General features: G+C 40.5%; 1 protein-coding gene across 1 annotated transcript in view; it reads right to left on the bottom strand.

Moving 5' to 3' along the window:
* Window positions 1-7,198: 7,198 nt before the first annotated feature.
* Window positions 7,199-12,929, bottom strand: part of CRACR2A (calcium release activated channel regulator 2A) — a 63,148-nt gene continuing 57,417 nt past the window's right edge. Inside the window, 1 exon segment of the mRNA XM_054064166.1 lies at window positions 7,199-12,454. Coding sequence (XP_053920141.1) covers window positions 12,355-12,454 — 100 coding nt within the window. The 3' untranslated portion in view covers window positions 7,199-12,354.

Below are 12,929 nucleotides of genomic sequence, written 5' to 3'. Positions count from 1 at the left end.
TACTGTTTGCAGTGTAATTCATTATTGTTGTTTTAAAGCACTTTTCTCTCATTTTTTTGGAAATGAGAATTAACAACTTTCCTCACTAGGATTTTATCTGTCAAATACTGCTATCATTTTCAAGGGATCAGCTCGTAGCTAGTTCAGCTACTCTTTCAGTAATGGCTTGGACCAGAAAAGCCTCTAGAAGTCCCTTTCTGCTAACACTTCTGTAATTCTAGGATTTTAAAGTAAGGAATTCTACTTCAGATCTTTTTTCTCAGCCCCCTCCATTTATATAAACATACTCAAACTATGTTTTCATTTTCTCCTTTGCCAGTAATCACTGAGCTGACTGTAACTGAAAGAGGAAAGAGAGTTGCTTTGTTTGTCTAGCTTACACCTGGACAGCACTTCAAACCGTCCCTTCTCTTGCCCACTGCATGAATCATTAATATCTTTAATGCTAAAAGAACAATAAAGAAGGGAAAAAACCCACTACCTTCTTTAAAAAAAAAAACGTAAAGACAAATCACACACACACACAAGTAATACTTCACAAAAATTTGCCTGCCTTTACTGAGATGGAGTCATTTTTGCCAGACAGAAAGCATTAGTCAAGAAGCAACAAAGAAAACTTGGGAACCGAGCGGTTTGATGCATATTTTATTTACTGCTCTTTCTGCCTTATATTTTACCTTATAACAGTGGAATGTAGGTCTTCTGTTCAACAGTGGCCACCTTGCCTTCCTTCTACAAGTGACCATTCACTTCATTGTTGCAAGATTAAGTCCTTGCTGATATTGTTGTTGGCACAGTTCTAGTGTGATGACTAGGCTTTGGTCACATCAGCACGAGGAAACTGACTTAGGATTTTCGTCACATCAAAAGCATATCACATATTACTCCACCATATAAAGAACTAAGAATGCCTACTGCAGTGCTGAATATCTTCAAATAAAGTGACCAAAAAGAAAATCTAGGCTTCCAAGGCCATTACAGGTGTTACCTACCACTAAGGTTTTGAAAGCATAAATGAATTCAGCCTACATAGTATCTGTTAGGTCAGTATTAATGAAACAGATATGCAAAGAGCTTGCACACCAGATGCAATCCGGGCTTTCCTCAACAATCCTACACATCTAGGTAACTATCACAGAGTCTGAGACTAATCTTGAATAAGGTGGTCTATCATGGACTACAGGGTTGAAACCAAGACATTCATCCTCAAAGTCTTGTGTTAAAATACTGATAAAACTAACACTGATGTCTGAAACAGACATATATTCTAAACTTTTCCTTTCCTTACCACTGGCAGGAAAAAAAGATTGTGAACTGAGGACAGAACATGAGAAACTGAAGTACAATATTTAAACAAAAGACTGTGCCTGATGAGTAACAAATACAGCACAGGAGAAAAGATAAAGTAGGTTGCTTATGCTTTGACTTTACGCAAGAGTATTAAAACTCTTCTGAAGATTTGTCTTGTCTCTTGAAACACAAAGGAACATCAAAATAAGCTAGATACTGAGCAAGCCTCTAAAAGGCACAGTGTGCAATTAACACTTGCAGTGCTTGTAGGTTTAGCCCTTGCCTCCACCTCCCTCCTGATGTTAAGAGGGCTACTCTGTGTTCCCAAGGTCCTGTACAGAACAGTATATAGTATGACTGTATTGTCATATGTATTTCTCATTCCCAGAACCAACTAGCCAGATGTTATTAAAGTTTCATAATTTAGTGCTGGGGTGTTTTTTGGTTTTGATTTTACAGGGCTTCTTCTGGTGACCTTCCTCTGTGCAGAACTAGGAGATTTAGACCCCTTTTAAGATTGTCTTAGTCTTTTAATAGAGGTTGAAATAGTCCAGAATATAGACAGGAATATTATTCAAGACAACATTTTTTTACTACAGAGCTAGTTTGAAGAATCTTTCCAGAGATCATTTCTTACAGAATTTATCTTAAATTTAATATTAAGAATTTAATATTAAGAAATTTAATATGAAGAATAAATCTCTGCTTTAAGATAATCTAAGCCACTCTTCTTTACCTGTAAAATACCTCCCATGCATGCTACTTACATAAACCCCAAATATATATATCCTGTCATTTCAATATCTTATGAATAACATTGTAAGCCCAATTCATGAAGATTGAACTCAGTGTAATAAGGACAATCAGGAACTTCAAGTACTGTCCAGAGAGGCTGGAAATGTTCAGAACTTGTCTGAACCAGACCCTGAGCAACATGGTTTATCTCTGAAGTTAGCCCTGCTCTGAGCAGATTATTAGACTAAAGACTTCCAGAAGTCTTTTCCATTGCAAATTATTCTAAGATTCTATGAGGTTCTATAGCAAAATAACCCCAGCTACTCTATTTTGCTGTCTCCTTTGCATTTTTAACACTTTTTTTCCCTCAGCCCCCACCTGTCCTCTCTATATATAGCCTGTGACTAATCTACTCTTACTCTGCTGAGAGGAGTTCTGAGCCCCTGACTCCACCTGCACAGGGGAACTGATAAACTGATAAGAGTTAGGTCACTCTGGTGCCTTCCTGCTCCACCACCCTACTGATAGAGCATATCAGAGAAAATAGCTCACTGTTTCGCTTGAGGATATTGCAGTTGGAACCAGTCCAGAGGAGGGCTACAAGAATGATCAGAGGCCTGGAGCACCTCCCATACGAGAACAAGGTAAGGGATTTGGGCTTGTTCAGCCTGGGGAAGAGAAGGCGCAGAGGAGATCTTATAGCGACTTTCCAGTACCTGGAGGAGGCCTACAGGAAAGCTGGAGAGGAGCTATTGCTAAAGACTTGTGGTTATAGGACGAAGGGGAACGGGTACAAACTGTAGAGGGGCAGATTTAGGCTTGATATAAGGAAGAGTTCTTCACCATGAGAGTGGTGAGACACTGGAACAGGTTGCTCAGGGAAGTTGTGGATACCTCATCCCTGGAGGTGTTCAAGGCCAGGTTGGATGGGGCCTTGGGCAGCCTGATCTAGTGGGATGTCCCTGTTCATGGCAGGGGGTTGGACCTAGATGATCTTTAAGGTCCCATCCAACCCTAACTATTCCTAGCTATTCCTAACTATTCTATGATTCTATGATTCTATGATATGGAAGAATTCATCAGCCAAAGGTATCCTTTACCAGTAAAGATGTGAGGATAACTGAGAAAAGAACTTCTGAAAATATTCAGACCAAGTAAATTGGTCTGAACACCTCCCACTAACAAAAGCATAATATTTTCTGTGAGGACTTTCTGTTTGAGGTCTATTGCTAAATGGTACCATTAAGTAGGAGTTCTGTTAAGGAAAGGGACATGTGGTCTCAATCAGTGTCAATGCCTAGACCTTCCAATCTAATATTTATGGGTCCAGATGCAAAATCCACTTCTGCTTGCCATTGTGTTACGTCCTTCCATCCTTGCTCTTTCAACAGCAAAGACACAATAAATTTTCCTTCGATAGCTTCTCACTTCTACTTCAGTGATACACAGAAAAAGGGAATCCACTTAAAATCAAAATTAAACCTAAATCAAACTTTTCTTCTAAGCTGCCCTCATGTCTTATTTGCCTTTATGTCGTGTTCTTTTTGTTATGGTCCACATTCACAAAATTACCTGTGATAACGAGGATAAATCCAGTCAGCTAGTCCATGGGGCTCTGAACATTTTATAGAATTAGAATTTCAGAAGACAGAAACTACCACTGTGATCCTCCAATCTCTTGCAAATGTCTTGTCCAACCCCTCTGCTGAAGCAAAACAAACTGGAGCAAGTTGCCCACGACATTTTACAGTCGGGTTTTTAATATCTCCAAGGGATGGACACTGCATGACCTCTCTGGGAAAACTATTCCAGTGCTTAACCACCTCCACAGTAAAAAAGGAGTACTTTCTTGTGTTCAGATGGAATTTCATGTGTTTTAGTTTGTGCCTGTAGCCTCTTTTACTGTCACTCCTGAGAAAAGTCTGGCTCCTTCCTCTTCATTCACCACCTGCATTGGGTATTCAAACACTCTGATAAGATCCCTCTGGAGATTTCTCCTCTTTAGACCCTCTGGGCCCAGTCAGTCCTCCAGTTTTCAAAGTACTTTCCTGTCCAATTATCTAACCTGTACTTTGCCATCTTGTCAATGAAGTTGTTATGGGACATAGTGTCAAAAGTGGTACTAAAGTTGAGGTAAAGAATATCCATGTCTCTCTTCTCATCCATCAAGCTAGCTATCTCGTCGTAGAATCCATCGGGTTTGGTTAAGCACAATTTCCCCAAAGTAGGGGATGACTATTGATGACTATTCCTGATGACTATCTTGTCCTTCATGTGTCTGTAAATGGTTTCCAGGATTAGTTGCTCCATCATTTCCCCAGGAATTATGATAAGGACTACTGTCCTGTAGTTGTCTAGACCCTCCTTCTTGCCCTTCTGGAAGACAGGACTGACTTTTGCTTTCTTGCAAATGCACCACAGAGTGCTTTCACAGCTCCCTTTGATGATACATTGCAGGTGTTGTAGTGGGCTTGATTAGCTGTTGGTCTTTGATGTTGATATATAAAACAGACCTGCAGAATGGTTTGCTTGACAGAAAGATTATCTGTTTTTTCCATCTGTATCATAGAAATGTTGATTGCAAGGAAATCTGGAAGGTTTCTAGTTCAACTTAATTTTCCAAGCAGAACTTTCCCAAAAGCTATGTCAAATCACTCTGGCTTTGTGTAAAACCTGTCCTGAAAACTTCCAAGGACAGAGATTTTATAAGCTATCAGCAGATAAGATAAAACATACTCCCCTTCACAACAGGCCATGCTTTACTTATTTAGCATAATAATTTGAGATCTGCCAGCAGATATTTTGCAATCATTTGATGGATGTCTGTAACACTGATTTTGTGTAACTACTTTTTCTTGATCCACCCTCCAGAGGTAGTATACTATGTTTGCACAGCTACATTGTCTCCAAATCAATACCCTAAAGTATTTAGCTACTATTCTACACAACCCTAAAAATCACGTCAGAGGAACAAAAAAATATTGAACAAAATTTTCACTACTTTACTTTGTGTGCATATTCTCCATTTGCCCTGATGTGAATAGCACTTGACTTTAGTACAGCATATCCTACATGGACATGACAAAAGCAAGAGCTTCAGACATCCTATCTGATTTTGGTAGTTCCTTGCACAACCTCCCCTGGGGCTTTTAATGATACATTGTAGATGGTGACTTTACAGTGTGGTTACAAATAAAAATATCTATAGCACACACGTGGAAAGTGTCACTCTTATCATTCGTCATTCTCTGCTGACAGCTCTGTCATTTAATGCAAATCAGCTTCTCTAGCAGAAGTCCTGTCACTGAGAAGCTGCATTAGTGTTTTATGCCTTATTTCAAAGGCATGAACAACAGCCTTATTACAGCTTCATAAAATGAATCCATATGACACAGGGTTGCTACAGCAATTGATGAGCCTTACTAGTCTAGATCCAAATGGCTTTGATAAAAACTGTCTTCTAGTGGAGTACAGCATATTTCAGTTGTTTGCATTTGTAGTGACTGAGGGCTAAGCCATTCAGAAGCAAAACAGTGCACTCACATTCACAGGGGAACCACACTGAGCTTTGCAGCTCAGTGCTATCTCTCTGTGCTGCGCGAGGAACATCATCTTGAAGGTCTTGAGGCTTTTCAGCCCTTAGCAGAAGTATCCATACTGCTGTTTGGCTGCAGCAATACCAAACTCAGCACTGGCCCACAAAGCCACAAGAGAAGCATGGTAAAGTTCGCATCCAGTTCCATTCATGGGTATTTAAAGATGAAGTTACAAACAAATGAGACAATTAAACACATTTCTGCTACTGAATATGGGCTGCCCGCCCCCCTAGCCCTTTTTTCTCACACCTGTGACCTTAGCTGTGTTTTTCCACCCTTATCCTCCCCCTAGTTCCACTATTTGTCAGATTTTGTTGGGCCAGTTCAGCTAATTTCTTTTTTTTTTTTTTTCTTGAGTTACTGCCAAGACAGTAACTCAAACTAGTTTATTGCAGAGTTCTAATGACTTTTAAAGTGCAAAATGGAGGAGTAATGACTGGCAGGGACAGTGAGTCACAAACGTGCTCTGTATTGTCCTCCCTGGAAAAGATGGCACCTGAGCTTTAATAACAGCTATACAGACATAACATTATAACAGCAATATTCACATATATTGCTCCTGCTTCATATATTTGATTTATACTGCAAAGGCAAGATTTAAGTTCAGTGCTGCAGGAGCACTGAATCCTGCAAATAGGCGGACTGATTTTCCAAAGTGGATAATGTTCACTGGTTATTGAGAAAACAGCAAAAAAAAGCTGAAGACATATACAGTGGCAAAAGATCTGGAAAATATCTCTATTATGTATGCTCAGAACACATATGTCACAACACATGAGATAAAGATGGCACAAGATAATGTGCCAAACAAACCCAGGGCACAATACAGTATGTCATGTTCCTTTTTTTTGCAAGTCCAGCCAAAACCCAAGATGAGTACATGCTGCGAAGTCTGCAGGCTTCCACGCAACACTAACGACATCAGCCACATAAACAACACAAAGAGCTATGTTGCATTACCACATGGTCCAATCCTCTTCCTGTCCAGCTGATCAAGCTTGAATTTTGCTGATGCAAACATACATAAACACAACTCCTATGGCTTGCAGTGCTCCCCTCTCCCCTCCCTCTCTCCCCAGGATCATGCAAAAATTTGATAGAAAAAGGATTTAATAGAAAGACTTGGATAGTCTGCAATTATGGGGTGCAGAGCTCAGTCAGACTCTGACCAGCAGCAGCCACAGCTATCAGTCTGAGATGGGAGATACCTCCTGGGTCTCAGATCACAGCAGTTTTGGTTCCAGTAGATTGAGAAAAGGAAAGCTCTTTTGTCCCAGAATTCAGCTGCCCCTTAGCATTGTCTACCCTCACGTTGTGCACATTCTCCTATCAGTGTTTTCCAAAATTATCTGATGTGCAATAAACCAGTAACTACATCACTGAGAGAGACGTTGTTTATTCAGGTTTGCACAAATTCTGGGTGCTTGGTGGATTTTTTTTTACCTCAAATCAAGCACGCCTCAAAGGTCATTTATACACAAAGTTACACAAAGCCATACTTTATTCATTACACAAGTAATCACATATTTACAGATAATTATAACAAATGCCAAGTCATTCCTTGCACCTTCTGCAAATGCCCTAAGAGGGTCTTTCGAGGTTCCTAGTAGATGGTACCCCAAAAATCACCTACTGAGTTCAGCCATTGGTCAACTCCTCCCAATCTCCTTCCAGTCTTCTACCAACTACTGGCAGTGGCTCTAAACTGCTGGCTTGGATATTCTTAATTGAATTAAACATCCAGCCCCTCATTCAAAAGTCACGCTAACAAATTGCACAATTATTAACCATGCAGCTGAACAAAACTTAATTCCCAACTAATACAGTCAAAAAAAGTCAAAACGCCCATCTTGTGTAAATTTCTTGCCTATCTGATGATCCTAAGATATTTTTTAAGATATTAAAAATATCAGAGGCTTTTAGGGTCTTGGTGCACACTAGAAGATGTCCAAATAAAAATGAACCTGTAGAAGTCACATGAAGAAAATACACCCCACAATACCACTTTCCTCCAAAATCAAGGTGAACTTCAGGGAATGAAAAGCTAAGGATCTGAATTTGGAGTTTTGTGGGGCTAGAGTCAGTGGTAGTAGAGCTGAAATTAAGCCTTCAAACTGTCACCTGAGGCTGACTGAGGGTGGAAGAAGTATTGCCAGTTCCGATATTGATGGGTGTCAGAAAGTAAATTTGAAAAACACAAGAGACTTCAGAAAGGAGAGTTTACCAATCTGCTTAACCCTTTATCTCTGACAGTCTCCCAAGGAGCAAAAATAAACCGTCCAGCTTGTCAGAGTATGGCAAATCATATGAGGGCAATTAATCTTATCCAGCTTGCTCTTCACCCTGTTTCACTTAGATTCTTATCAGCAGTCTTGCAAAGACAATCAATCTTGTGTAGCTTGTTGGGTTTAAATCAGAAGCTCCCTTTAAATGCCTCCAAATAGTTATTAAGATTTCTGAGACTTATATAAGTACAAGTCAATTTTATTAAGAATAACTGATTATAACAACTCGTGACTAAATAAGGATTTGGTGTGGCTGGGGATAAGATACAGTTTGTGAAAATACATTGAAAGTCAAGCACCCAAGCATAGATAGGAACGATATGCAGCCAAGGAATACGTCGTTAAGGTTATACTATAGAGAGATACTAATAATTAGCTTGATGTTAAGGTACATATTTAGAGTGCGTAACACAAGTCTTACCCTAGATGACATTCTAGTGTGGGGGAGGGCAGATGTGGTCCAACACGCCAGCTGATCCTGAAAGTTTCTATGACATTTTCCAACCACTTTCCCCTTTGTTTACATTTTTGTAGTAACTTGCATCTTGGTGCAATAGTTTAGATAGAACTTTAGCGACTGAAGTCATTACATCAAACCATGCTGATTGGTGGTGCAAGCCCAGTAGGAGTGGTTTGGGGAGTGGTTTACCTCAGAGGCAAGGAGGATGTGGGTAGCATATAATATTTACACATATCACCAGGATTGGAATTAGGGTAGGAAATACCCTCCTGTGGGGGAACAGATCGTTCAAAGTCAGTTACCAAAGGTAATATCTAAATTGATGACACTTCTTCCCTAATTGAGATTGGATGAACAGGTTTTTTTGTTGAGGTTTAAATTACGGGTTTGCACTTGTACAATTTAAGCCAGGACTGTACACAGGTGATACAATACTGAGCGGATTTCTGTGATGATTAACAGGTAACAGTTGATGAAGTTGGCTCATTCCTCTACAACTAGTAATGGACTTCAAGAAGCAACCCAGGGAAGTGAACAAAAAGCCTACTGATTTCATTAATGGATGCTCATTTTGCTTCTTTTGGATTTTAGGGGTTCTTAAGTACCTCACTGGTAGCAATGGGGGAGTTCTTTCATTTGGACGAGTACATAGGAATCAGCAAGGGAAAAATCCCTAAACATCAGCTCATCCTGGGCTACGTGATTCATCCATCATTCCTGATAGAAAAAAAAAAGCCTGTTTTTTCTGCTTGCTAGGGAAAGGGGTCGTATTTGGATCACAATTCAAAGGAAAGAGTGCTGCTGTGGTTATAGGAATTGCTGTAGGGGAAAGTTTGCAAACCTGCATTGTATAGTTCATGGCAGTAGATAAATACCTTTGATCAGACCAAAATCCCAAGAACAAAATTAATTACTGATGAATATTTTATCCCAAAATAGATACTTACTAAAGTAGTACTTAACTTTCATCTTTAGTTTCAAATTGATTCATTATTCAAATGTAAAATAACTTTTAAAAAACATTTTAAAAATTGATTGAAAACATGTCTATAACAGTCACGTAAGAGTGGATTTATGATTTGCCTTAAAAGGCAAAAGCCTTGAAAGCTGATGAAAAAAGGAAATTTTGCAGGGTAGTTTGCAGGATGCATACGTGAGAGAATGAAAACCCTGATACCGCAGCTCCAAGGACTGTGAAGATGAAAATAGTTTCTTGGGTTTGGCAAAGGAGGCTGATTGTGTGGCAAGGAAGGTGGCTCCTCTGTGTCCTTGGGGGGAGGTGGACATGATGGCGAAATGTGATCCTGCCCTCTAAGCTCTGCTGCCTGATTAAAACACAGATTATTTATAACAGGGAGGAATCCAAACCATCTGTTGTCGCTAAGGAACCCCCATGGAATTAGTTAAGTTGCAGGAGAAGTACAGCTGGCAGGCTAGAGAGACAGAGTATGTGTGGAGGGTCTCCCTGGTGGGGGTTGATCATATAAGGCTGATGGACGAGATAGTTAAAGGGTACTGGGTGTTCTGGTGTGTTTCTGATTGTGAGGGATGAGAGAACGCCACGGTCTCTGGCTCAAAGGGCAGCCTACTGGGCTGGAAGGATTGATCCCTTGGAGAGAAGGGATGTGATTGCCATCTCTACCCCAGAGATCAGTCAAGTCACTGAAAGCATGCAAAAGGCAGCTTGCTTGCAGTTGGTGTATAATGGATGCTTGATTCCATATTAGCCTTTCCTGATGTCAATGTTTGCTAACCCAGGTAGAATGACCTCCTTAATTAGAGGCTTGCCTGACTCCTTAAAGCTTCATTGGTTAAGGGCTACCATGGCAGCAGTACCCTCAGCAGGGTGAGAACTAACCTGAGGAGAAATTGCCCAGGAGTTGATTAATTACAGTCAGCGAGTGAGGTACATAGGCAAGGAATGAAAGTAAGAAGGGGCAGTCCGGCAGGCCAAGGTAGAAGAAAAAATAGTTTGGACAAAATTCCGAAGGAGGAAGCTTCAAGAAATCAGTTACAAAAGGAGGGTCTGAGGAGAGGTGTTCCCCAACATTTAATGGACAGTTTGTCCTTATCTAATTTGCAGTTGTTGCTAAAAATATGGATAGATAACGGCCCTCCTAGAAAAGAAGACATGCCCACAGGCCCTATATCACAGAAAGCAGCCATTCCTCTCCTCCTATGGAGAAGAATGTCAGATCCCAAAAGGGAGGAAGCTCCCTGCACCACTTTCAGCAGGCGGGCGCAGAAGATGGCAAGTGAATTTATTTCAGAAGACTCACAGAAAATTAACAATTGGTTACTTTTACCCTTGGCCCCTTTAAGACAACAGTCAAAAGGGGGGCTCAGATGTCAGCTTTGAATGCTGACACTGCAAGCCAGAGCAGGATTTTTCCTGATAAAAAACAAATTTGTGCAAGTAGTATGTTTAGAGGCACAAAACGCCAGCTTACAGCCAAAGTAAAGTGCTAGTTGCCAGGAGACACCTCCCCAACTGTGACTACCATGGTGTTGGGAACACTCCCCACAAATGTTTTAGAGCTGGACCTGCTGAAAAGCCAGGCCTGGACAGATTCATCTGGGACGGAGTGGAAGTTTGGGTCTCCAGCAGCGCCGATAAGGCTGTTGCACACTGCTTCCACATCCCTTCCTCCCTGCTTCCCTCCCTCCAAAGAATTGAATTTGAAGCCCTATACTTGTCCTTAGGAGCAAGAGAGGGAATCAGCACAGTGATTATCCCTCTTAATTTGTATGTGTGGATGGCCACCAATGCGCACAGCAAGGAACACAAACACACCTTTCTTTGATTGTTCCTTCCTTTTAGCATTGGTTCTGTTGGGACAAAGTTTCCCTCTTCTCTTCCAGGGAGAACTCATCACTGGAAAAACTGAGGATCCATGATAGAACTGCAGTGGATTATTGCTTAAGCTACAAGGACAATCAGAAGGCTGGAGAACCTCCCATGCGGGGACGGGCTGAGAGAGTTGGGGGTGTTCAGGCTAGAGAAGGCTCTGGTGAGACCTTACAGCAGCCTTTCAGTACTTTGAGGGCACTACAGGAAAGATGGGGAGGGGCTCTTTATCAGGGAGTGCAGGGACAGGATGAGGGGTAAGATTTTTAAGCTGAAAGAGGGGAGATTTAGATTACATATTAGAAAGAATTTTTTCCTGTGAGGGTAGTGAGGCACTGGAACAGGTTGTCCAGAGAAGTCATGGATGCCCCGTTCCTCGAGGCATTTAAGGCCAGGTTGGATGAGCAATCTGACCTAGTGGAAAGTGTCCTTGCCCATGACATGGGGCTTGGAACTGGATGATCTTTAATGTCCCTTCCAACCCAAACCATTAATTCTCAGTGATCTATCTAAACATATCCAATTCACCGCATCTAAGTGGGAAGAAGAGTTTCTTACCAAGGACCTATGTGCAACAATGTGTAGTACAATTGTGCTAAAGCCATTCACGAAAATCTTCATAGTTCTTCAATCTTTTCATGTATATTTCACACTAAGCTTTAAAATATCATGTTATACTTTGCAATTACCAATGTGTTGCTAATAACCAACTGACCAATTTTTAAACAACTGTAACAAAGCTCAGCACAAAGTCATGACCTAAAGAGCACTGAAATAAACAGAAGTATTCAGAAGATAGGTCATCTATACCAGTAAGAATTTACTTCACATTCCAAGTAGTTTTCTTCCAATAAAATTATTTCTTATTAATAATAATGTGACTGCTTCTACAAGCCTTATCACAAAGCAGGATTCAGTGGTACTAGGCATCAAACAGAATAAAAGACCGTTACTGCCTCAAATACATTGTCAATTAACTAAAAACAGTACTTGTAAAAGTGAAGATCAGAGCATACAGGGGTTATAAGGTTCACTAACACTTACACTTGGAACACAGCAGAAGAAATATTTGGAAAACAAAGCAAAGCTGATGGTGCCATGCAGTGGTGTATAAATGCATGATTTCTGTCTAAACATGGCTCAGTATTTTAATGGCCTGATACAGCAAGATGTTTTATTCGTATCAGATTGAAGTTCAATGGTTTTCTCTTTCACTTTATCTTCATGTTTCTCTAAAATCCTGGGGAAAAGAAACAATACTTTTTAGGAAAAAAAGTCAATAATATCCTTAAGAGTTCAACAAAAAAATATTTCCAAAGCATACAGAATTGTCTAGAGACTAACAGAAAATTATGGAATTTTGTGAACTAACAAGCAAACAAAGAAGTACAATTACAGTGGCTCTATCAGAAAACTATCTTTGTTCATTTAGTTAGAAAAATGTAGTTGGTGCTGACTGTTATATAACTTCAAAAATCCACCTGTCCCTCGCTCCCAGCCCACATGCAAATGGCAGAATTTGAGCTGTAGTGAGCAGAGGGAAGAAAGAAGCACATCCAGTTTTCTGCTGCAAGGACTCAGCAGCGTCCTTTTCCAAAAATATTTCTCCAAAGCTCCATGATCTTCCAAAAGAACTACACAATGTCGCAAGCCCTCAGCTCTCCTAGCAACAATTCAGGTGTTTCTGGGCCTATACAGAGCTTCACTAATTTACG

Source organism: Cuculus canorus, chromosome 1 (assembly GCF_017976375.1).
Source record: "Cuculus canorus isolate bCucCan1 chromosome 1, bCucCan1.pri, whole genome shotgun sequence".
Taxonomy (NCBI): Eukaryota; Metazoa; Chordata; class Aves; order Cuculiformes; family Cuculidae; genus Cuculus; species Cuculus canorus.
This window is presented reverse-complemented; position numbering and strand designations above follow the sequence as displayed.